Genomic DNA, 27,004 nt, shown 5'->3' with positions numbered 1-27,004 from the left:
TCCATTGAGGAATGGGGAAGTAAAATAATACTATGTATTACTTTTATATTCAATAAAATGGCATATTAAAAGAGATCTGTTGACTTTTTATGTTTGAGAAGTTGACTTAATATGTTTTTTATTTTTAAAACAAAGTCCTACATTTTGTTGTAATAGATTTTTATGCGTGTTATGTGCACCAAACTACTAGGTAAACACAATGTAAGAACGTGGTGAAAAGGTAATGCATAATAATTGTGCTTGCATGAAGGGTAGTAGATTGTATTTACTTTAAACTTTTGCCTTTATACTCTACATTTTTAAGGAACATTTTGTACTTTTGATTTTACTTTATTCACTTAGCAGGCATAGTTAGACACATTACCACCGGTCGCCACCAGAAGGCGGCAGCGCACTGTTTTCCGGAAGTGGTCATTCAGCAAAGAAGAGCGTCCATGCTAGGGGTTTGTTTGGGTTCTCCTTTGCAAATCGAAGAAGAAAACAATTCGATTGTCGGGTAACTTATTAAGATTCATTTTTTTTTTAGCAATAGGATAATTATGTAAAACGCACTTTGGTGACCAGGAGTATTACGATCATTAACAGGTGGGTGATCTTTTAGCGATTTCCTCTTGTGTTGTGATGCTATCAGCTACATGTGTGCTCGAACAGTGCTACTTTAATTCTGTGGAGCTTCGTGATACAGGACATACATTTCAGTTAGTTAAACCATCTCAATCACTCGCTGCAATTGCTCTATTATGCGGTGTCTAATGATGTCCTCTTCCCCTATCGGACTTTCGATGTTTGGATCACACTTATTTTATGTTTACTTTAAAAGATAGTGTGTAGTGGTGAATTGTTGTAACATTGTCCCCAGCAGATGCCATTTCAGTATACATACACTGTAATACATCAACTATTTGAAAGAGGGGTGTTACTTGATGCAAAGTGAATGTCAGAAGGCTTTGGTAGAATTATCGTTGTGTTGGAGAAGTGGAAGTGGGTTTGATATTAGTGTGTGTGTGTGTGTGTGTGTGTGTGTGTGTGGGGGGGGGTGGGGGTGGGTGGTTGTGGGTGGGTGGTTGTGGGGGGGTGGGGGGGTGGGTGTGTGTGTGGGGGTGGGTGGGTGGGTGGGTGTGTTTTTTCTGTTTGGGTAAATGTTCAAAACAAATATACCAGCTTAACAATACTCTACCCTTTCCCTTCTTGAAGGTCCATCATTCTCTACTGTGACATATTGTAAATACCAGACAGCAGACCAAATCAGTAAGTACAAAAACAAAACAGCACTTTGCATGTGTTACAAGCATAGCAAGATTCAAGGCTTTTATTTTCATTCGTACATAGCCACAGTGTAGATATGTCAATGAAAATGTTAGGTCACAGGCTGCTCCAACAGTGCAACACAATAAACAGATAACATAGTGCTGGTAAATACAAACAAAATAGAATATCAATGTAATAAATGGTCTTTTAGAGAGACTGCCACCTAAAACTGGGCTGTACCACTTTTCTCAACATGTGGAAATGTCAAGTATACATACCTGAGCAAGTTAATATAAGCCTACCAGTGTTAGGCTTTTCACTTTGCACACTTTCCAGTGTTTTAAGATGACAATGCTTGGGACGATCAATTAATTATCATCTATGTCTGCAGACCCCTGCTTCTTCACCTTTTTTTCTTCTGGTTTGATGTAAGATCATTTCCCCAGTAATTACAGCCAGTCAGAATCTCAGGAAACCTGTTTACAATATGGACTTTTAGTGTGGAAACCATTTAGTGAAATGAACATGAGATGAGCATCAGAAAACTGGACCACTCTGTGTCTTATGCAGACTCAAGCTGATGATATGAGTCCTCACCTTGGTTAAAAAATACTTCCTGACAATGCATTCTAAATATGAATAACTATCTATGCCAAGCCTAAGGAAAAAAAACAGGATTTTGTGATGACAAAGCCACATTTTTCACTGCATATTTATTAAATAACATAACATTTACATAATAGCTGAAGTTTGAACTAATGATCTGACCGATGGACAAACACTTTTTTTTCCTTTGCAGTGGCATTTCGCAATGGCCGAAATCCACTTAGAGAGAAATATGAAGAGTGCATTTTAGGATCGGATTCGAGAGAGGTAAGGGGAGATGTTGTTTTCTGTATCCAAATGTATTAATTGAACTAATAAGCGCATAGAACTGATTAGTTTACTGTATTTGAATCGCAAACATGTGTTTAGCTTTTTATGACCATGACATTTATTTATGGTAGTATTCAGTATTAATTTACCTTTCTTCTTTTGTTGGTCCCTCTATATTTGGGGGATATTGTTGTTGCATCCTGATCTTTAAATGCTGTTTTTCTGCTCTTTTTAATCAAATTTTGCACAATGCAACATTAATTGGCATCTTAGGAATAGGTTCATTTCTGGTTTGAAACATAGGTACTTGCAAGCATGCTTAAAGAGCGGATATATTTGATGTAATATAAACTATTGTTTTATTTCAGGTGACAGTCCATCGAGTTGTCAATATTGTGGAAAAGGGGAACTCCATGCCTCGGACAAATGTGAACTATGGTTCTAAAAGTTCAAATTTTTCAATGTGGAATGATGGTCCTCGGAATTACCAGGACTCAAGAGAATTTCAAGGCCATGACGGTTACCCACCGAATGATCGTCGATATTTTGATAATAATTCAAACAACAACCATTATCGCAGAAATGCCTCACCTCCAAGAAATGTAAGTAAAAGTTGGTATGGTTTAAAGGTTTAAAGAATTACATCTGTTTTTTGTTTCAGGTTTTAACAAAGTTATTTTGATATTCAATATTACTCACAAAAACCAAATGTCCTTTTTCTTTTACACGTCTTATAACCTTTTTAAAGTGGATTAAAAAAATATATTTTAAGTGTTTTTAACATCTATGTTAATGAGCAAACATCTTTTTCACTGCTTTGATGGCGCTATGTAGCATATACTCTATTTTGGCATTAGTGCCTATTGCCTAATAATGTATTTATGCTTATTGCTGATCAGTGTAATCGTCAGATACCACTTAACATGAAGGTTTACTAAGTAACTTGTATGCTAACATGGATATACATCCTCCTTCACATTTTCAAGATAAACACGATAGTGACCTGCTTCCACAAATGCTTTCATAGGGACCCTTTAAGTTTGTTTTAAATGTGATATTTGTTTTTTTAGGAGGGCCATTATTCCCAACAGCCCTATGACAGAGATGATTTAAGGCATCAGTTAGCCTCAAGGTAAATAACATCTTACAATTATTTTAATATTTTCTTTTTAGTTTGTCACATGCTGTTTAGTCAGATGGTCAATGTCTTCATTTCATTCTTAATGTAATGCACCAAACTGTCCACAAGGTGGAAGCATGGTTCCGTCTTTTGAAAGGTGAGTATATTAGCTTGATACACAACAAGGTGTGTGAGTCGCATGTTATATTAGGAAAAAACTGGGTCAACCAAGCTTATGAAAGTACATTTCACTTTAAAAATGATTACTTTAACATTCAACCAAATACTTAAGAATATCACATGTATTATAACAAAATATTGCTTTGGAAAATACGTTGGCATAAAATGATAGCTTTTGGAAATATATTAAGGAAAGACTTTTAATTATCTGTGACCACACTGCTGTTGAGATAAGTTGAAGAGCTTTCACAGAGTATCCAAGCCAAGCACTTCCATCAACAGACACTCTTCTCGCCTCGGCCACTTTAACATACCAACACTTTACGAAGCTCCCCTCTCCAGGAGTCACACCAGGCTAGAGAGGGGACAAAGAGCACTAGTGTCTACTCACTCCACCAAACAACCCCACCCGAGAGAAAAAACAGCTGGACCACTCCCTCTTCAGTCAAACACCACACACACACATCTTAGATATTCTGAGCATCGTACGGCTCATTTAAATTAGATATGTTCAAGTTCCAATTTACCCTAAAATCTATTTTTATTTTGATGACTGTTTTACTGTACGTATGGGTACCTGACTATTGTTTTAAGACAGACTCGACACACTGGCACAAACCTTTAACCTCCTTTAACAGCACACATGTAATAATGCTCCATCATTTAAAAAAAAAAAACGGTATACCAGCAGTGTTTTAGTTTTGCAAAAGATTATGCTATAGCTTCTCCTGCAGCTGCGTCAGAAAACACTATTTCTCAGACAGTAAGACAGGGAGTCTGTCTGTAGGATCCTCATTTATTTATTTATCCAAAGCAAGGGTCACTGTCATGGGGAGCGGTGGTGTCGTTTTTGTGGCCACCTGCGTAGACTCTGTAGCTACAAGTAGCCCCTTACGGTGCCACTATACAACTAGGGGTGTGGAATAAAGAGAAGAAGTACAAGAGCATAATAAAGTTTTTGCAAATGCCAAATTAATCATTGCCTTCTTTTTCCTGTCCTTTTTAATTCCAGTTAAAAAAAAAATTAAAACTAGCCAACTGGTTTTCTTTGTGTATATTATAAGGAAACAGTACCATATTATTATCAGATGTAATTATTTGTTTGTTTTATCTCGTTGTAGCCTCGCTGGATGCCCTACCAAGTTATTGCTTATTTCGGCTCATTCCTTAGTGTATTGACTGCCATCTCGGCTTCAATATACGTGTAATATCCGGGGGAAGAATGTCTGATAAATGCTTGATTTACTCTCTAGAGAACTGTTGTTTTTTTCAAAATTAAGTTAATCACTTTTTTCTCTCTATCTGTAACCTTTTGATGTTAGTTTTGAACTGCATAGATGGCAAGTCAGTGTTTGAAGTAGCCAGGACTCAGCCTGCCATTTGCCAAACAGACCACGAGTCGTAAAAGTTTGAAGCCTGGTTAGACCTGCTCTTTGTTTAAGATGTGGCTTGAGTTCAGGCAGAGGTCATGAAAACCAGGTGCCTTTGGGTCATTTATACCTCTGGACTTTAAGGTCGTGCTCGGGCACAAGCTACAAGCCTGGAAATAAGGAAAACAAGTCGAAATTAGCGACGATTGTTTTCAGTAGATGTGTTGGATTATCACACATCATAGTTAGATGACAGTGAATTGTGATTTCAGTTCCATTTTCAGGCTTAATAATGACTCAGCCTCCAATTGAAGACACATAGGAATGAAAGAAAACCAAAATGGTCCAAAAGTGTGCCAACTCTTGCGAGTGCCAAAGAGGAAGATTGCCACAATTTCACAAATCAATCAGTATCCCACTGGGACTGAATTGAAGTCTTTGCAGTTTTGTTTTTTATTTACTCTGTTTCCATTACCCATTCACTGAAGGAAACAATTTCTTTAAAATACAGTAATTATGTACAGGGTTCCCGCGGGATCTTAAAAAGTCTTACATTTGATCATCTGAATTTAAGGCCTTAAAAAGGTCTTAAATACGATTTGGAAGGTCTTAAAAATGATCAGATTTGAAAGGTTCTTCTGTGTTGCGATCACGTGGCCGGGCTGCAAAGTAACCAGTACGGTAATAGCCTTTCAGTTCCCCACAACAATTTGTATTGAAATAAATCAACATGGAACCAGTAATCACTAACTTTGTTTCCCCCGGCTTGTTATCGGAGAACACCCAGCTAGTAACCAAGCTAGCGGCAGTCAGAAATGTATGTATCTTCGAATCTACTTACACATAAATATGGGGAAGTGTATGTTTAACCATATTTGGTTGGAAAACCTCGAATTTAGTGCTTGGTTGAAACCAGTGGGGGGGAACGTGTTTGAAGCCCGCCGCATCTTTTGCAAATAAAATTAGCGTTTGTTTAGCTAATGTAGTTAGCTATTGCAGAGTTATCTAGTGCAGCAGCTCCCGCAACAACATCGGGGGACAACGATGAAAGATTGCAGCCAAGGCAGAAGAGCTCTGAATATAGCTCTTGTCATTCTCACACACACACACACACACACACACACACACACACACACACACACACACACACACACACACACACACACACACACACACACGGGCTGCTCGATTATGGCAAAAATCATAATCACGATTATTTTTGGTCAATAATTCAGTGATGCAAATTAGTCGCTTTTCGGCGCCTCCCGCTTTTTTAACGCTGATTTGGGTGACTTGTGTAATTCGCGGAGAACCGAAGAGTTTTCGTTTTGGGGGTGGGGGGGTCGTCCGCCCGTCCGTCCGCCCGCCCGTCCGTCAGTCCGTCCGACTAACGGACAACTTTTCACTTCAAAAAAGAAGAAGAAATCTAGACCGCAAAATAATTAAACAAGCGAGTGCCTGTTTTTCCTGGCCAAGGACAGGTTCCTTGAACACAACACGAGCGTAACGTGTCTTCACGTGGTATATGTCTCGTCGGAAAGGAGTGTAGACTAGAGTGCTGACGGAGAGCACCGGAACGCCGCTCCAGCTCTTCAAATATTGCTGTACCCATAAGGAGCCGTACACACCGCAGTGTTTGCGTGGCTGTCTTTAGTTGTAAGCACAGTGGCGATCTGTTGTTATTAGCATCTGGTTAGCTAGCTATGCTAACGAATTTAAAGAGCTTTTCTACAACCAGGTGGAAGAGAGCTCTCCTGAGAGGCTCAAATAACCTCAGCTCAGTGAGGTTAAGGCACACCTTGATATGATCATTATAGTTATTAATGAGACATTAGAGTCTAAATGAAAAACAGGTATAAAATACAATAGGACAGTAACAAAAAAGTTGTTAAAAATAACAAGAATAGAGTTTAAAAGGGGAGTGATTTGTAAAATATCCAAAAAGAAGAATCTGCTTACAGTTCTGTTTCATATGGGTGTTGAGATGTATCCATAGATCTCTTCAGGTTGCTCTCAAAGTGCACCAGATTGATGCTTTTAACTTCAATATTTAAAAAAAAATCTTCCTGGGGGAGCATGCCCCCGGACCCCGCTAGAGGAGGTAAAGTCCCCCCCACTTCAATCATGTTCACATGGATAGGATACTTAATGCATTTGCACACATCTTGTGTCCATATCTTTCTGCCACAACCATGCACGTGCGTGCGTGCATGCGCGAGTCATGGTAAAATATCTGGATTAAGAGGTAGCTTTTTCTTTGCACAGCATGAAAGAAAGGCCAAATTAATTGGCCGTGATTTTAGTTTTTTTAAGCAGTTCAATAATTTGTACGGCCCTCGGAGGATGTTGTAAAAATTGAAAGGAAAAAGGTTCCCCACCCCTGCTGTAAATAATAATAAAAACCCTTGATTTATAACTTAACATCTCTGTCTCCTATTGATCTGAGTATATTATAAAGAATAGCCAGTTCATTGAAGCATTATAGCGCAGGCCTTTGTCAGATGGTATATTACGCTGTTTTTTTTCTGCTTCGAATAGTTCTCTCTTTTTTCACCATACGTGTGTTTGCATCCCTGATTATTGATATGACGATTATTAAATACGATTATTCATTGACTTTGAAAACATCCATTTATTGAACATTAAAACAAATAATTTGAACAGTATCTTTTTAACTGTTGATTCCCCTGAACGTATAATTCAACTGAAAAACCAATACAAAAATTAATTAAATAAATGATACATTTAAATAAATAATATCAAAATAATAAATACCAATAAACAAGATAAAAAAATATTTTGGAGCGCACATCCAGAAGCTACTAAACATATATAAATAAATTAGACTAAAATTAATTAGATCAAATATGTTGCAGTGCACTGTCACAACCTAGCAAAGCTAAATAATCTTTTTTTTCGATTATGTTGTTTTCGTAATTGTGGCAGGCCAAAATCGTAATTGCGATTAAAATACGATTAATTGCACAGCCCGAACACACACACACAGACACATACACACTTTTTTATCTAACACAGTTCTGTACTGTTATGCTGTTATGTTCAGTCATTGTTCTTATGTTGAACATGAATACATTTACTTTGTAAGTAATTATGGGACGTATTTCTTCTTTCATAGCAATTTTCCTTCATACTTACTTGCCGTGAAATAGGTCTTAAATTCTATTCAAAGTGGTCTTAAAAAGGTCTTAAAAAGTCTTAAATTTGAGTTGGTGAAGCCTGCAGGAACCCTGTATGTAGGTAGTTCATTTTAAATGAACTAATATACCCCGATTAATCAAACAAATGTTTCCATGTGCAGAGCAGCTTTGCCTGTTCTTAATTTGTCTGTAGTTTTTTATTCTGTGTGTTTTTTAATGTGTTTCAGGAGCAATAGAAGAGGCACTCCCTATTTCCGCGGCAGAGGTCGAGGGTCAGGCCCTCCTTTAAGGTCAGTGCCCGAAAGAAAGGTCACTGCCCTCACATCCATATGGTTTTTTAGTATACCTTTAAACAAACGTCCAACTCTGTTAACAGGACTTCAAATAAGGGGTCTAGTTTTTGATTTAAGAAGTCGGCTTCCTATCAAAATGACAAAACGATATATTATAAGTTGGTGAAGAGCATTTACAGACATTGATTATCCAAAGCACTCAGAACCCCTGCAATTCTCCTTTTGTTGCTTTTTTTCAGTAGAGAAGACCGTGACGAGTACAGACACACTCCTACACCTACAGGAATGAAACGGGAACGCTCTCCTGGGCGAAGGGAACCACACCCACCTTTAACTGTCCGCTCGCTATCCAACACCAGCAGCAAGAGCTTCTCCCCCGACAGGGAGAGGAATTCAAACTACCAGCAGTCTCTGAAAAAGCGTAAGTATTTTAGACTTCTGTGGATCTCAGCACTCAAGTTCACAGCTTAGAAAAGACCTCAGGTGCAATCAGCTGATCAGCTGGAAGGTAATGCTACCAGACAAAGAGAAAGAATTAGAGTTAGTGTTTAGTCTTAACAAGCCTTCTTACAAAACTTACTTGTGTATTTATTTATAATGATATTAATTAAAACAGGATTTAATAGCAGTTATACAAAGGCAGAAAAATATATTTTATATATACAATATATTCTGCTGTTTTCCATCCTTGCATCTTTAAATATATTTTAAATGAAAGAACCAACAGTAATGTCTTAAGCTGTCTGACCAGCATTACATAATGTCCAATAACACTGCACCACTTTAAACTACAAGACACTCTGTGATTGGCCGCAGCCCGCAGCATGTTAAACCTGAAGAAGCACAGATCATAAAACACAGTGAAATTATGAATTGACCCTTATCTAGTACAATGTTTGTCGTCACAGCTGTTATTCCCTTTGTACTGACAACAAAAGAGGTGATTTTCCCTTTCGCAGAGGCGCACATATAATTATAATGTCTAAAGGTATTAAGCCATTCCAGGTGAAGCATCTGTTTTCCGAGGTGCTGTGTAATGTGAAGGGTCAGAGTGTGCTGAAACACGTTAAGATGTTAATTACACACACACACTTACACAGGCTGGGAAAAAGGATACCCTCGGTTTATTGGATTGGCTTAGGATTCAGAACCTGACCTTTTCGTCTGTTCATGCGCCGCTTTAACGAGCTCTTCAAAATCGCTTTGGCTCTGTCATTTCACATGCTTTCTTTTGTGACTCTGACAGACTTTAGAACTTTAATAAGCAATGCTGAGCTAATGAAATGTATGGATACACACATGTTACAAAAACGTGTTAAAAAGTGATCTGACATCAGCAATAATATTAGTCTGAGGCAAAGCAGTGTGGGCAGCCTTTCCTCCAGTGCTTTGATTTCCAAGACACATAAAGATATTAAAGCTGTGAAAATGTAGCTGCATGTCGTACGGCCTTTTGAAGATGCAATAAAACACTGAGAGCACAGTTTGTACCTCCCAACTCCACTCCCATCTGGGATACTAATTAGGCCAGCACAGCAATGTAAAAAAAGAAAGGGCTTCAATGATAGCGTATGTATATTAAGCTTTGTCATGCGAACAGAAGCTGTGTGGGCCTTGGTGGTCTCAGCGCTATCACAAAAATGGACATAGATGTCACCTAGAGAGATTTATCCACTAAATATAATCAGACCTCCAGATTCGGGTCACACCTTTCCTGAAGTTGCCCAGGCAGTGTGTTTTAAAGGCATTGAAGTCAGTAAAAGAAACAAGTTAACATACTTAATCAAGTAATTTGTTTACATCTATTGTAGTATTGGTTATTGTTCATGCAGCACATCAATAATCAGATGTCTTCACTGCCCCATTTTAAAATAGGAACCGTTTTTACATGCAGACGTACAGCCAATTAGATAAGTGTTGACCCGTATACATTGCAGATAAATCTCGCTGGGGAGATCAGGTTTCTCTAATCTCCTACCCCGCTTATGGAAACCAGTTTTCTGTTCAGATTAGTGGAACGCACTGAGGCTGTGAGATGCGGGGCATGAGCTCCCAGCGTACCTTCCCCCGTGTTGAAGTTTTTCTCCAGAGAATGAGAGAGTCGCATATAAGCTACTACATGTCGTAAAAAGAAAATTGGCCAGTATGCTCCAAATGAAACCCTTGTTGGAATGTCAAACAGCATGTAGAAATCCCCCCACGTCTTTTAGACATCATAATTAGGGTGGCTGCGTCGAACAATTTTTGTAACCTTACAAAACCCACAATCTGAGAAACACGCCTCGGCTGTACAGCGATTGGCCGTGTGCCAGATTTTGAAACTACTTTGCACTCTCTTGTCTAAATATGTGCACCGTGGTCCTCATTCAAACACTTATTGCATAAAGCTCCTGTGTATCATGGCAGGCCTCCTCTTTATGTGTGGCCATTGGGAACAGCTACACTTCAGCCTTCTTAGTCATATTAACTAGTTTGTTTTAGGCACACCTCGGGCATAACACTTGTATTTCTGATGGTACACACTACAGTATCTGAGTATTCAGCCTTACTAGAGTCTTTGTGGGGTCCTGGAGAAAGAGCCACATGGGGACTACTTAGTCCCTGCTGAGGGACTCAAATTAAGATAGAGGCTTTACCTTGGCTCACTCTAATCACTGTGGGAGAGTCCTTCAGTAAAAACAAACAACTTGTTCAAATTAGATTTTTTTTTCTAGACACATTGGAGCCAGCAGAAGACAATATTTCAATCTAGACACAGACGAACTCCTCGACCACTATTGTGTGGGAGGATTCGACAAGGGAGTATTAAAAAAACAGGGATTTAAAGTTTTCAGTTGCCTCATAAGGCCTTGGCTTTATGATTGTTCACGATGACAAGTGAGTGATTGTGTGATGTTTCAGTAGACAGTGAGTGTTCCTCTGAGTGTATATATATCATAAAAGGTTATTGCATTTTGCAGTTATTAGACAGCAGAGTGGAGACAGCTGAGGAACCAGTGGACCCTATTTGAACTGGGAAGGCTGTAGTGAACGTGGCTTGCTTCCCAGACCAATGACCCTTTAAAACGCTCCCCCAGAGTGGATTTTACTACAGATAAAAATCAGATAAAATAATGCTGTGCTGCCCTTGTGTATTAGATTCATTTCAACCTCTTGTTATTGTTCTCACAATTTAGTCGGATGTTTTTATTTTCCACAATTGTCTGAGGAAGGTTACCTGTGTTTTTCTCCATAGATAAGACCAGTGCGAGCCACACTCCCAGCCCCTCTGTGGAAGGGTCTCCTCACAGCTCTGGATCTGCAAAGGTAAAGCCAACATTTCACAGCAATCTAGAACAATATAATCTTTACCAAAAACCTGTTCCAGAGTGAGTATAAATACATTAATTGAAAATGGTAGCTTCTACATGTTTTTGTACAGTTGCATCTAAAGTAAAAGCTTGAAAAGTCTCAGATAATATGAGGTGTACATACAAAGCAATAACAATGTAATCATTTTTATATTTCCGAAGCATTGAATTCCCAGGAAGACAAATGCAGTTTGTGTCATAATCCTTGAGTCCTCCCATTTCTTGTTTCTGACAAAAACATTTGGAAAGATGATATTATTTAACATATCACATAGAATAATAATACATTTTATTTGTAGGCGCCTTTCATGACACCCAAGGACACCGTACAATTTGTTAAAAAAAGAAAGAAACCGCTAATAGGCAACAGAACATGATAAAAACACAAACAGGAAATCATGGAGGAGACAGTCAAGTGGACACAAACATATAAACATATAATGGGGAGCACTACAGTGAGTAGGCAGATTTGAACAGGTGGGTTTTTAATTGGGATTTGAATATGGTGATTGTGTCTGACTGTCGGATGTGCGGGGGGAGGGAGTTCCAGAGTCTGGGAGCAGTGCAGCTAAAAGCCCGAACACCCATGGTGACGAGGCGTGGGGTGGGGACGGTCAGCAGACCAGAAGAGGAGGAGCGAGAGGGGGTGTACTCTTGAAGAAGGTCAGCCAGATACAGTGATGCAAATTAGTCGCTTTTCAGCGCCTCCCGCTTTTTTAACGCTGATTTGGGTGACTTGTGTAATTCGTGGAGAACCAAAGAGTTTTCGTTTTGGGGTGGGGTGGGGGGGTCCGTCCGTCCGATTGACGGACGGACGGACGGACAACTTCTCACTTCAAAAAAGAAGAAGTCTAGATCGCAAAATAATTGAACAAGCGAGTGCCTGTTTTTTCTGGCCAAGGACAGGTTCATTGAACACAACACGAGCGTAACGTGTCTTCACGTGGTTATGTCTAGTCTGAGTAACGGAGACGGAGAGCACCGGAACGCTGCTTCAGCTCTTCAAATATTGCAGTACCCATAAGGAGCCGTACACATGCCGCAGTGTTTGCGAGGCTGTGTCTTTAGTTGTAAGCACAGTGGCGATCTGTTGTTATTAGCATCTGGTTAGCTAGCTATGCTAACGAATTTAAAGAGCTTTTCTACAACCAGGTGGAAGAGAGCTCTCTCCTGAGAGGCTCAAATAACCTCAGCTATAGCACAGGCCTTTGTCAGATGGTATATTACGCTGTTTTTTTCCTGCTTCGAATAGTTCTCTCTTTTTTCACCATACCTGTGTTTGCATCACTGGAGATAGGAGGGGGCCAGGTTATGTAGGGCTTTGTAAGTGAGCAGTAGGTTTTTGAAGTTGATACAGGATTGAACAGGGAGCCAGTGGAGTTGGATGAGGATGGGGGTGATGTGTTCTGAGGCCTTGGTGCCGGTGATGATCCGGGCTGAAGAGTTCTGTATGATTTGTAGTTTATTGATGAGCTTGGTGGGTATGCCTGAGAGGATGGCGTTACAGTAGTCGATGTGGGACGTGACAAATGCATTGACCAGGACTTCAGTGTTTGATTGACAAAGGGATGGGTGGAGTCTGGAGATGTTGCGTATGTGGAAGAAGGCAGTCCGGTTGATGTTATTTATGTGAGGTGAAAATGAGAGGGAGCTGTCCAGGATGACACCAAGGCTCTTAACTTGGCCAGAGAAGGGGATGGAGTAGCCATCAATGATGAGGTTGGAGGCAGGGGAGGATGAGGTTTTGGAGAGGGTGGTTTCGGTGCCAACAAGCAGGGCTTCGGTTTTGCTGCCGTTGAGTTTTAGGAAGTTCCTGCTCATCCAGCTCCTGATTTCCTGGAGGCAGTTGGTGAGAGAGGTTGGGGTGAGGGCAGTGTTGGGTTTGCTGGGAATGTAGACCTGGGTATCCTCGGCGTAACAGTGGAAATGGACATTATGATGACGGAGGATAGTGCCAAGGGGGAGTAGGTAGATCATTATTAATAATGAATTAATAGGATAATTATCAATACTATAAATGCATGTCTTAAGTAAAAAAGGATATGCATTCATCACACAGGTTTGTAATATTACAACAATCAAGATTCAAAGGTTTTATTGTCATATGCACAAAGGTACAGTGTAGAAATGGCAATGAATTTGTTCTGACCTGAGCTCCTCCAACAATGCAACATATATAATAAAATATGAAAATAAAAAATAAAAAGTAGTGCGAAAAGTCTACATATATCTTTCTTTTATGTCATGAATATTGCTTATTATAAAGCAAACTCTCAGGTCTTAGTGTCCTGTGCATCAGTGACATTATAACTTTTAATTATAACAGTATACACAGCTTATTAAAGTATATGTATAGTACTTGTGTATTGGCCTAAAAGTAGACAAAAGCACAAGTATAGTACTGTAAAGACTAAAATAACTTAAAGGTAAGTTTGAGAAACCGGCTCGAGATACACTTTTTGTTATATTCCATGGAATGCTCTTAACATCCCGATAGCAATGAATACATTAAATGCTTTGACAATAAATACATTTTAAAAAATGTCATCTCTGGAAGCCGTAGCGCTGTAAAAAGCACGACCAATCATCTGAGCCGGCCGGCTAAAATAACTGGATGGCCTACCTGCCTGTCAGCTTTCCATCTGTGCACAAACTTATCTCGTGCCCTCATTGGTCATGTGCGCGTTCGTGTGGGTTGGAGGAGGGGCTCTGTAAGGAAGTGGCAGATTTTTTCCTGCTGTGTATTTTCCAATTCTAGCGGACTCCAGCTGATTTCTCCAAAATGACCTACCCCACCTTTAAGAAAATAATATATTCTTTGCTAGAAAGCAGAACTGACTCATGTATTTGTGTCAGTTGACCTTTGACTGTAAGGATCCTTTAGTCAGAGAGAGGGACTGTAAATGGCTGCTCTTTATTAGGCATGCCCTTTGGAGTCGACCGTCACGCCGGTGTGATCAGATCACATGACCTGTTCAAGCCAGTGCCGCATAAAAACAACAGTCCGGACAACATTGCCGTGTGTTTCTGTCGAAAGTACTGGCTTGATCCTAGTCTTTGTTTCATGCAAAAAGATCCAGTAAACACGGAGATACGATAATATAAAGTTAATACATTTCAAAAGTATGAAAAATGGAAGCACATATATCTTCGCCGTATTTGATCATTTTACGAAACGGAATATACTGGAAACTGTAGATCCTGCTCAACAAGATGTATATGTGTATTTCTGTCGAAAGAACTGGCTTGAAACTATATGCCAGTCTTTGTTTCATGCAAAAAGACCCAATAAACACGGAGATACGATAATATAAAGTGAATACAAATATATTTCAAAAGTATGAAAAATGAAAGCACATATTTTAATTTCTTCGATATTTTATCATTTTACGAAACGGAAATTACTGGAAACTGTAGATTCTGCTCAACAGGATGTATTTACCAGGGAGGGGGTGAGGTAATCAGGTAAACTGATTGATACGAAGCGAGACGAAGAGGGACGGCGGGAACTAGTGATGGGAATTCCGGCTCTTTCGGCTCCCAAAACGGCTCTTCAGTTTACCACATATTATACCTTTTATAATTAAATCAAATGTAGCCCTGTTTTGACTAATGAATGGTGTATAGGCCTATGTGTACACATATATCACTTAAATTTATCAATACATCCTTTGTACTGAAGTATTCAAAAGTAAAAATGTAAAAAAAATAAAATAATGTTTTCATTGCATTTACAGACAGACCCTTGTAACTCTCTGATTACCACCCCATGAATGCACTGACTTGCTTGTAGAACCACGCTACACAAAACAGATAGCAACACCTATAAAAACTATTTAAAAAAAAAAGGGGCTACTGTATCGACATTTTAAAATTATATAGAAAGGTCGATTCTGTGAGCTGCAGCTGACCACACCCCCCTGCAGGAGAGGGGAGCGTGCTCTGAGATCAGCTGCTGGGCTCTCAGAAGAGGGGGAGAAAAAGAGATCTCCCCCCTCCGTGTTTTATTCTTATAGAAGTAAGAAGAGAAGTAACGGGGCAGAAACCCTCCTTTTTACGCATGCGGTCCAGACATAGACATCAAACGGCGACACATATTCAGTTGATATTTACTTTGGCATTAGGGCAGGGATATCTAGATACTTTCCAAGGTTTGACATAATGAATTGTGCCACTTTTAAAGCAAGCAACGGTGTTTTCAAATCTGTAATCAAAAAGCTCCTCAAAAACACTATCGAAGCAGTTCCTGCCGTTACTACGTTAGTTCAAACAGTAACAACCGACTATTTTTCTTTAGCGGATGCATGTCAAATTAAATAAATAAAACTATTTTTTAAATCAATAAAATCATTTTCTAAATCCTTAAAAGCATTTCAATTAATTTTGGGAGTCATGTCGTTACTTTGTTGAGAATGTGGCCATGTAATAAGCAGGATAATGTGCACATTGCATGATCATTGCATAGAATCTAGATCAGGGGTAGCCAACGCGGTGCCCGCGGGGGGGAAATTGGTCGCCCGCGTGCATGTTCTAAAAATAGCACAAGTCACCATGGAGCTCCGTCTAAAAAAATTATTAAATACATTTTTAATTTTTAAAATGACAATATTGAATATAACATTTTAAAAGCACACATTTTGTATGTACATATGTAAGTGAAATGGAGATTTGGTGCGTGAAATTGAACTCTGACCCCAGATAGGTTCAGAGTCGAACTCCACGCACCAAATCTCCGTTCCACCAGCTGAGACAAGCTAGCATGAGCAGCTACGATCATGGGCCTCATCACCACACCACACACACACACACACACACACACACACACACACACACACACACACACACACACACACACACACACACACACACACACACACACACACACAGCAGTGGTGAGGATCTCAGCCTGCCACTGACGTTCAACCAGAAAACATCAGCTGTTAGCTGTTAGCAGTTAGCAAACAGAGATCACAGCTCCTCATATCTTTTCAGAAACTGGACAAAAGTTAAACAAGTACAAACCACAGACTGACTGTGTCATGGCGAATACAGTCGCTGGTTTATTTATGTCTGTAGGCCGTTGTTATGAGTGTGGAATGAGCATATGCAACGTTAGCTTAGCCTGGTCGACCCAATCTCCATTCAGAAAACAAGCATTTTAAAAGGTTTTTCGCCTGCCGTCTTGTCTGCAGACTTGTCAAGCATTAACTCATGTTTTTTACTAAACAGTATCAGTATGTTGTTACTTCGGCATTATTTAGAAACGTGTATTACAATTTAATCACGGTAAAATATGTTCATTTTGCCAGCGCGTCTTGTTTGAATGATGTGAGTAAACACAGCTGGCAGCAGCGGTGAAACTCAAGCGATTAGAGCGAAGTCGCGTCCGGTGTGAACGCAGCATTACAACGACCCCTGATAGATCTCGCGAGAATGTGTATAAATATAGATACATTTTCATAACAAAACAATGGGGTTGCGATAGCAATGGTAAATCATTGTTAATAATTATTGTGAGGAATAATTAACATTAACATGTGATCAGACAGTCCTTCACATACAGTAAATTAATATGTATTCTGATTATTATTAATAATAATATTATCATTAAAGGTGAACCGTGCAATTATGTTATTCAGGAAGTTTGTATCAAACAAGTAGCCCTTCGTATTACTCAGTACCCTTGAAGTAGCCCTCGGTGACAAAAAGGTTGGTGACCCCTGATCTAGATCATGCCGATCTAGATCCGTCCGCAAAAAAAAAGAAGAACCGGCTCGTTCGCGGGCGCGAACCGGCTCCAGTCGTTCACTTAAAATAGCCGGCTCGTTCACGACTGACGCATCACTAGCGGGAACCAAAGAGAGACGGCGGGAAATCGAGAGAGACGAAGATATACAAAGACAGGCGGCGGGAGACAAAGAGAGACGGCGGGAAACTGCGATTGAAGTAAAGTGACAGACAAACATTGAGAATTTAGATATAGTTCGATAGATTTAGAGTTTTGAAGATTCAACTATGATGAAGAGAACTCTGAACGTGAGTCAAGCTATAAGCTTGTTTTTTGACATGGACGAGGAGGACGAGCCTGTGATGTTGCCCTCTGCTTTGAAGCTTGGCACAGAAAAAACGGATTTTTCTACATAATGTGTATATATATATTTGTATTATATTTATAATAACACTTTTGCCTTATCAGAATGAAATCCCATGTACATTATTTAAGCTTTTAAATGTTTTGTTGTGCCTAATCTGTGTCACTGTTGACAGAACTTGAGAAATGAGGGAAAAAAGCCTATGGATACACCTGTTATTTGTTCATAAAATTTGTATATAGGTTCATGCTACCTCAATCAAACTTTGTGACATCCCATATATATATTTCCAGCTTTCAAATGGTTTCGTTGTGTATGTTTGTGTTACCTATATGAAAAATAATATCATTTTCAAAATCTGTTTTTACTTTTTTTTGTGATTTTGGGTCCAAAATGTTCATATAGTATCTCAAAATGAAAGAAATAACTATCCGGTTATATAGGTGAGGTTGTCCTTAAAATAAAAAGATATCAAACATTGACATGCCAAACATTTCTTAATGGGGTTTAGTAAGACAAATCAAAAGTATGCGAAAACGGCCAAATTAGCCCAGGGGCCGTATTCACAAAGCATTTTATCTTACCGCTAGGAGTGCTCCTAACTCGCGCAAACATTTTTTACGTAGGAGTTTTTTCTTAAAAGTTATTCACAAAGCCGCTGAGACCTACTCATACTAAGGATAAATCACTAAGTAGACCCTCCAGAAAGACGCGGGCAAAAATCCTTGATTATGCGGGCTAAAATCCTTGATTATGCGATTAAACATGCAGGGTTTTTATGTGATTTTATGCGGTGAAATTTTGGGAAGTTGCGAAATATGCGGGAAGTTGCGAAATGTGCGGGGAAAAAGAATAACAATTTTTTTTAATATTGGGCTGTCTTATTTATTCTCTCTCACACACAACCTGCCACTAACGTTAAACCCCTTTACTATTCAATTAAACACATTCAATGTTTATTTATTGTAAAAGCAATTGGGCTATTTTAATCTCACACACACACACACACCCCCCCCCCCCACACACACACACACACACACACACACACACTTCTCCGCCTCATTCTGTTTTCATTTACTCGTTCGTTATCTGACCAGCTTCAATCTTGTAGGCTACTCACTTCGTTTCTTGTAGCCCTCGAAAGGGTTTTGGAGGTTGATGCTCACCATCGATTTTCTCTTATGCTCCAACCAATATACAGTCTATGGCTCCAACATACAGTTGCACGGGGTGCAGAATAGTTTCCCCCCACTTTTTGCCCGGTCTTTAGTAGAAATGTTCGTCAGTAAAGGAGATGGATTAGATTTTTTCATCTTGGTGTTTTCTCTATCGTTTGAGCTCCACACGTTCACTCTATACAGTGTTGTTTACATTCTGTGATGCGCGAGCTGATGACGTCACGTCAAGACGAGTTAACTTTTTTTTCTCTCAACTTTGTGTGGAAAAATGCCGGGATTATGCGGCCTTTTGATAAATATGCGGCCTTTTAAAAAATCTGCGCCATTTTGCTGATTATGCGGTATATTCTGCGATCGCAGAATCGCGTTTTTCTGGAGGGTCTAACTAAGAGTGACGCGCCGTTGCTATGGATTACGTCGATTCTCGTGCATGAGTTTGGAAGCGGTCAGTACGGTGATTGGTTGTTCAGAGCAGGCGGTCTCGGTGAAACTCATCCGCAACATCCCACAAACGAGCCCACTAAATCACTGAAAAACAAGGAAATAGCCTAGGCTAGAAATGTATTCCTATCAAATAGTTATGGACAGTGCAGTTAGCAGAATACACGCATGATGACAAGTTTGTGCAGACCACGATAATGACGTTGTATATGCACGTTAAAGAGAGAGAGCAAACAAAAATACGTAAATTGCTTTAAATCGAGGAGGCAATTAAAAGCACCCTGCAAACTATTATCCAATGAGCATATTTCCAGCACTTAAACACTTTCAATAACAGCCCATACCGCCGTTCAAGTCCCCCTATCATGATGAATGAAAACAATCTGCGTGTTGATGGAATGTACTTTCTTTCTATTGACGAACACGTCCTCATCTTTTGATGGCGCAATTATTTTTATGTGCGCCCCGTCAATAGCACCGACCACACCGGGCATACCTGCAATTGCCATGAAGTTGGCTTTGATCCTGTGTAGTTGTTGATTGTCCAAAGGAAACCGGATAAACGGTTGGATGATATGTGGTCTAGAGAGCGCGTTGATGGTTTGGTTTATGGCACGGCTGACTGATGGTTGCGATATTCCTAAATCGTCGACATTGCAAAGTTGCATTTTCCCTGTTGCTAAATATCGTAGTGTTGCCAAACATTTTATTTCCGGACTAATCGGATTATTCCTGTTAGTCGGGGATGTTATTGCATCCCGCACTAATTCCACAACAAGTTTGATACCCTCATGATTTAGCCTATATCTCGATCAATTCAAAGTCTTCCATTGTCTCCAAAACATTTCGTCTCGCAGCCATTTTCAGATTCTTTGTGAATAGGTCTTACTGAGTTAGGAGTCCTCTCGAGGACTTTTAAGCTCTCCTAAACTTAGGTGCTACTTTTAGGCCTAAAATACTTTGTGAATTGCTCTTAGTGAATACAATTAGGAGTCCTAAATTTAAGACTGACACGCCCATTATGTTTAGGAGTTTCTCCTAAATTCGCCAGTTAGGAGCTACTTTTAGTCCTAAGATCCTTTGTGAATACGGCCCCAGGACTCCAAAGGGTTAATGAGACATGTACCAAAACAAGAGCTCAACACTTGTAACCCCCAGTTTCCACTGGGTCCGTCTGCGCCGCGGTTTTGGTCTAGCGCCATAACCCACCGGACGCGTCCCAGAAGCGTAGCGTCGTGCGTGCAGGCTCGCAGTTTTGTTATTGATTCTGGTTTAATTCGGGTATTAATTAACTTTAAAACATTAATATGTAGTTGTTACCTTCCACTCCACAAACTGCAGCGACTAAGAACCAGGCCTTGTCCTTTCTGATGTTGTCCTTGTAGTAAGCATTGGTTACATCATATAAAATAGTGTGTTTTTCCAGTTCCGGTTCTAACCTTTCACCTTTGGCCCTCCAGGAAAAAGCTCCTGCATCTGTAGCGGAGACAGAGGAGGTGGTGGAGGCCAGCATGGAGGCCAGCATGGAGGCCAGCGCGGAGCCCAGCGCGGAGCCCAGCGCGGAGCCCAGCGCGGAGCCCAGCGCGGAGCCCAGCGCGGAGCCCAATGCGGAGCCCAACGCGGAGCCCAACGCGGAGCCCAGCGCGGAGCCCAGCGCGGAGCCCAGCGCGGAGCCCAGCGCAAAGGCCAGCGAGGAGGCCAGCGAGGAGGCCAGCGAGGAGCCAAGCGAGGAGCCAAGCAAGGAGCCAAGCGAGGAGCCAAGCGAGGAGACACAGCCGACACCAGACCAAGACTTCAGGGCTCGCCGGTCGGAAGCCATTAAGGCTAAGGCTCTGGAAATTGAGAAGGTAGTACGATTTTCTCCATGAAACGACCCAACTTATGTTAATACTCTTAACTCTCAACAATATAACTGTCTCAACTTTCTTTGTTGTATCCAAGCCTTTCCAAATGTATACCAGCCTCCAATATAATGCAAAATGCTAGTTCTTAACCAGACATCATATAACTGAGTTAAAAAAAAAACTCAGATTGCCTTAATGATTTCCATTAAAACCTTAAAGCTTCAATTGACCGTATTCCGTAGTAAACTAGTTGTATTATCTCTTGTTTTTGGTTAGTGTCTCATTTTAAGAATGAGCGAAATTGCAACTTGTAGTCAGATAACAGGGTAACGGTCACAGAGTGTATCAGTGGGACATTTTTTAGAGAAACTTGAGTGGTGCCCTACATTGTTAAACAACGCACACTTAAGTACTAACGTTGTTTTGTTTAAATAAAGACAATCTTTGTTGTACACTGTACAGCTGAGAAGTTGAAGCCCCCAAACTAAGGCTCCTAATAAATTGAAATGAGTTTCTTTACCATGTGGATCCCCTATGTTACCCTGTTCTCGAGGAGTGGCACGTATACAGAAACACTTTTTTACAATGGCTTTACGATTTGGCTATGAGTCAAGGGGTTGATGTAAAAGGCGTATAAATGCGCCTTGGCTTGCTACACGTAATATTTAAGTTAATTGAGAAACATTTTTTGGTGGAGAGAAGGAGGATAAGTCAGCAGAAAAGTCCTTAGCACCTGAGGTTGTGATGCCTCTTGTGGCCTGCACGTTTATCCCTCCCCCTTCATCGCTCGGCACTACAGTACCACTTATCTGTTCCCGTTAAAGCAGGGCAGGAATTGCCCCGCAGGATGCATGCGGCCCACCCACAGTGTGGTACGTCTCCTGGCATTAGTACACACATGCTTACCCTGCCATTTTTAACTGCCTCTAGAGACGTGGTGAGAGGCAGAAACCTCCACCGTGTCTATACTGTAACATCTGCCTCAGGCGCAGTTAAACACACTCCGATCCAACGGTGCTGTGTGCCAGGCTGAGCAGATCAGTTAGGGGGCAGAGCTGGATCGCGGACCATCACCGCCATTTTCTTAATGTAATGGCTTTTGCTATTACAGCCCTGTTAGCATGGAGCCAGATCATTTTGAAATCGATTTGTTACACTAGCTTATTGTTTAAAGACCAAGCTTTTTGTAATGCACTTTCTGTGGGTGTCTCAGGTTTATAAATGACATTTAGAAACTTCAAACAGATTCCTTTACGCATTTAGCATCCATGCTAATGACACACATTGTCATAAGATGTTTTAAAACCTTAAATTATTTTATTACAGGCTTAATGACCAGCATACATTTGTTTTGTAAACCTTGTGATGGAACAGATGACCAGCGGAGCAATTTATAAACCTTGGGATGGACCACAGAACAAATCAGAGCAAGTAAAATAACAACAAAGAAAGAATAGCCACTCATAACATAGAAAAGTGCCTGGGAGTGATTTTCACAGAAGTCCATTCATCATCTCAATCAGCGCAAATGAAAGTTATCCATTTCAACTATTAGCCCCTCCATTGAGAGGTCCGGTTTGCAGCTTGAGTGATTAAAATGGCTCTTTTAATATCCCCTAATGTGTACCAGCCCTCAACTCATTACCCCACTTCCCTTATTATGCAGGACCCCTGCCTGCATCAGTGCTCATTTGAACAGAGCCTCTCTAAATGTCCATGTGAGTGCCTTATGTATAATCTCACTCAGACCCCAAACCCCCTACCACAGCTCACTCCTGTCAGTATGTTCACAATTTGGACCTCCACCAACATCCGATTTGGGCAGAATCCCATTTTGTAAGGCTACTCTTTAAGGCCCCTAGTGTTGCTGTTTCCACCCTGTGTGGCCCCTTAGTATCAGGCTTAAGATCAGCTCATGGTTCCCACTTTAGGGGGAGGTTTAGGTAGAACCTCCCTGCTTTTCCTCCCAACACACAGAGCACGCGCAGGTCAAAAGCACCCTTCCTGTTTGTTCAAGTAACATGGGAGCAGTTTTTACAAAAATAGCACGCTGGTTGGAGCCGCTCCATGATCGTTCTGTGCAGTAATTAATGTAAATTGATGCCCTCCATCTCGCACACATTTATATGCATGGTCATGCAGATAGCTTACAGTCTTCTAAGCTCTAGTAACATCAAGGGATATCGCTTAATTTGAGTTCATAGTTCATTAAAGGGCCACTTTTCCCATCCCTTTCCTCAAGGCTTTCAATTGTGTAAAACTGTATGTACGGAATATAATGAAGTGAAAATGTAATCACTGTCAACAGAGGCTGTAGCTTAGGAACAGCTTAGGATGTTTTGTTTTTGAAAGATGGCAAACATAATCAACCCTAAGTGATTAGAGAACTACTGGTTTATAGGACATTCACCACATGTTAGTGTCTTATTTTAACCATGTTTCCTCTCAAATCTTAAAACCTGGAAACAATCTTCGCCTTTCCTAAAATCTGCTAACTTAGTGAGAATGTTTAACCAAGGAGAGATCTGCACTGTAGAGGTAGCGGTGTGGAAATCCTCCTGTGTAATGTTCAATTAGATATAGGTTAAAAATAGCCTGGGAAGGGACTCGTATGTAGACAGAAGGAAACCTGTGTTGTTGAATGAAGTTGACCCTGAGCATAGCTGGCCACACGTGTCGTGAGTCTCTCACTTCCTTGCGGTCGGGCCTGAAGACTGTCATTATGTGGGGCCGCAAATTCGCTTGACATGATCTTCAGACATTAAATCATTTGCAAAAGTCCAAACATCTCCCACAGTCTGAGGTATTTCTGTCAGAGGTTACTCCACTTGCCTTCCTCTGTGTGTCTGTTGTGATACAGTGATTCAACTGTATTGTTTTAATATTCCTAGTTATTGACCGTACCATAAGAATTGATACATTTTCTCTGTAAGAAGAGCAACTCTGTTCCAATTGTACGCCCCGTATCACAGAATATGGGTTAGGGATGTGGGAATGAATAGATAAGTGTGCAACTATCTGAACATGCCGTAGCTGGTTTAGCAGGGGAATTATCAGGGAGAGAGAAATATAAAATGTTAAAAAAGCCATGAAGAAGAGCTGAAGTGATCCCGGGGCTGGAGGCGTTGACAGTTTCATTGTAATTAGTAGGTAGAGCCGAAAATTAAGACCCTTTTTTCCCCCACCAAGTCTTGAGTGTGTCACTTTATTTTTCACATTACCTTATTCAGCCTACCCTTCCTCCACCAACATTTCCCTTTAGCCTCTCTTTTAGCCTTTACTTTGTGCTCTTTTCTGTGGTCCAAAACAGTAAGTGATTCCCATGTGGCATATTTTTCCCAACCTTATTGTTCCATACTGAATGTCATGTTCGTTTTTTATTATTTGACCTTTTCTGTGTGTAAGACCGGTAAGACCCCACCCAGGCAGGCTCCCTCCCACTTTTTGATGAAAAAAGGATATTCTTGATACAAACTGTGGCAAATCTATTTAAAAAAACTAGACTCACAGTCCCATATTGGATTTTCTATCCTTTCTCTTCTAATTTGAAACTTCTGCAAATTATATATTTCTCCCTATTTTCTTGCCCAAAAAAACATTGAAATTGTCATCAAGTACAGTTAAGTTATTTGACAGCAATATAATGAGTTTACAAAAGCTCTAGTGATCTCTATACAAATTGATGGATACACCAGCACGAGTTAGCCCGAATACACATTATGTCATGTGTTTCTAGGCAAAGAAACAGCAGTTGTGGCTTTAAATTCTCCCATAACTGACAGAATCCTGGAATATAGCCGTTTAACCGGTTAACCTCACATTCTGCTCAAGACTGGACTCTGATTTAGGTTGACAGGCAGCATTTTTCTTTTCAAAGTTAACAAAGCTGATGGATTTTTGTTTTATTCCATTTAACAGACAGTCAATGTTTGAAAAGATGCCGTCGACTCTTTCTTGATTTAGAAAATATGACCGCAACAGCCCACATAAACGAAAATGGTAATTCCAATCTTAAAAGGAGAGGAAACTGCAAACGCTTGAAATCACTACTTCAGTAAAATGGTGCAAAGATTGACTCAGACAATATGTTTTGGTGGTTAAATATGTCTTCTATGTCCACACATATCAGCCTGTTTTTGTAAGTTGACATGTCTTTAATATTTGCTAGTAGTTTTCCTTTGATAACTTGTAATGGCCAATAAGTGGTTGTTGTAGCCACAGAGAAGCCTTCCTTTCTGCTCTAGTGACTCTAACTTGACGGGAGAGGTGATCTGGGCTGCATTAACTCAACCCTAGAGGACCCCGATGTCCCAGACTTATCCATGACGGACTGGTGCAGCCCTAAGAATCTAGGGTGGGGTTGGTTCAGGGCCTCACATTTAGCCTTTCTCTCTCCATGTGATAAAGATGTTTGCACCTGGAACTCTAATAAAGGACTTAACAGCCGTTTTGGGTGTGCAGTAAAATCTGAGAGGGATGTGAGAGCTTGTTACAATGTGGTGTGAAAGAATGCTAAAGCACCAGTAACATACTCTGACACCTCAGGTCCCCTTTGTTATGGGCGGACATGCACTCGAATAGGCTCGCTGCACACATTCACACACCTGTTTAATGGAATACACCAATTCACCAGAGCTGGGTTCAAAAGTAAGGCGTTGATAAAAGAGGTGGTTTCTTATTTTATTCGAGGTCAGTTGAATATAGTATGAATATAGGTATTCTATGTGCATAAACTACCCACTAATCCAATAATTGTATGAGGTGCTATATGTTGTATTGTTATTCTGCCTAAGATTTTTAAGCGATTCATGATTTTCTAGATTTGTTGTTCAGCCTATACACACATAAGGCAGCTAACTTTAAGTCACAATCTTTCTTCCATCTTAAAACATGGGGAATAAAAACCCTCTAAAATACAAAACACTGGAATGCATCACTCAGGTTGATTTGAAAAGCCGATATGGTTGATTATGTTAAGATGGGAATCAAATTGTATTTTGTTTTGTAATAACTCTTTATTTCATATTGCCAAAATGACCCGTAAACATAGAGTGCCTCAAAGACAGACCTATCTATTGATACGGTTGGAAGTTACTTTACTCTTTATTCTTTGTTTGTATTGTATCATTTGAAACTCTTGACAACCCTGACCTGATTATTTTATGTGCAGCATTACAGGCAGGACTGTGAGACCTTTCACACAGTGGTGAAGATGTTGGTGGACAAGGAACCCTCCTTGAGTAGTCTGCTACAGGCTCCGCTGGATAATAATCTGCTGGAGATCAAAGAGCGCTGCCTTGATACCCTCAGGCACTTTGTGAAGGAGCTGGATGAGGTATTATAGTAGCTGTACGACTCAGCAGAAGCTACAAGTTAACAAATGTGTTCTTTAATTGTATTTCAAACCTGTATTACATTCTTTAACCAACAATTAGTAACAGTGATTTGTGAACCATGTTGAAGAAATACTGTCAAATATTTTTTTAAATGTCAATTGTCTTGCTTTGTTTCATAGATAAATCTACTGACTAATGTTATAATTAAACTTTCCAATCAAATCATGTGTATCAGTTGTTAGTGATATGACTTCTACTATCTGTATATGTATTTCTTGCAAATCAAGACAGCGAGTGCAACTAACACTAACTATAACCAGTATTCTCAAACCACTATCGAAGGGTCAAACTCCAATAATTTTTCTCAGATGTTTTTATTTTATTATATATAAAATGGACTGACTTTCTATACAGTATATAGAACATGGGTTTTTATTGTCTTTTAGATGTCTTTTTAGTTACACTTTTAAATAAAAGCTGAGGTGTTAAATATAGGTAATGTCTTCTTTTGTTTCTTA

General features: G+C 40.0%; 1 protein-coding gene across 6 annotated transcripts in view; it reads left to right on the top strand.

The window, feature by feature from the left end:
* The window catches only part of LOC307040575 (uncharacterized protein), a 33,133-nt gene extending 6,153 nt beyond the window's left edge, over positions 1–26,980 (top strand). The window contains exons 1-11 of one of the 6 annotated variants that reach the window (XM_079683549.1): positions 384–585; positions 1,195–1,248; positions 2,048–2,121; positions 2,493–2,726; positions 3,195–3,256; positions 8,180–8,242; positions 8,485–8,666; positions 11,481–11,551; positions 20,767–21,015; positions 21,064–21,153; positions 26,321–26,980. In XM_079683549.1, coding sequence (XP_079539675.1) covers position 1,248; positions 2,048–2,121; positions 2,493–2,726; positions 3,195–3,256; positions 8,180–8,242; positions 8,485–8,666; positions 11,481–11,551; positions 20,767–21,015; positions 21,064–21,153; positions 26,321–26,494 — 1,200 coding nt within the window. In that variant the 5' untranslated portion in view covers positions 384–585; positions 1,195–1,247 and the 3' untranslated portion in view covers positions 26,495–26,980. Of the gene's footprint in view, positions 1–383; positions 586–1,194; positions 1,249–2,047; positions 2,122–2,492; positions 2,727–3,194; positions 3,257–5,539; positions 5,612–8,179; positions 8,243–8,484; positions 8,667–11,480; positions 11,552–20,766; positions 21,154–26,320 lie in introns of those variants that run through there. The other 5 variants (XM_079683545.1, XM_079683548.1, XM_079683546.1 and 2 more) reach the window with 5 other exon arrangements.
* Positions 26,981–27,004: the final 24 nt, after the last annotated feature.

The sequence above is a fragment of the Notothenia rossii genome, assembly GCF_949606895.1.
Source record: "Notothenia rossii genome assembly, chromosome: 5".
Taxonomy (NCBI): domain Eukaryota; kingdom Metazoa; phylum Chordata; class Actinopteri; order Perciformes; family Nototheniidae; genus Notothenia; species Notothenia rossii.
The sequence above is the reverse complement of the archived record's forward strand: the minus strand, read 5'-3'. Positions and strand labels throughout refer to the sequence as shown.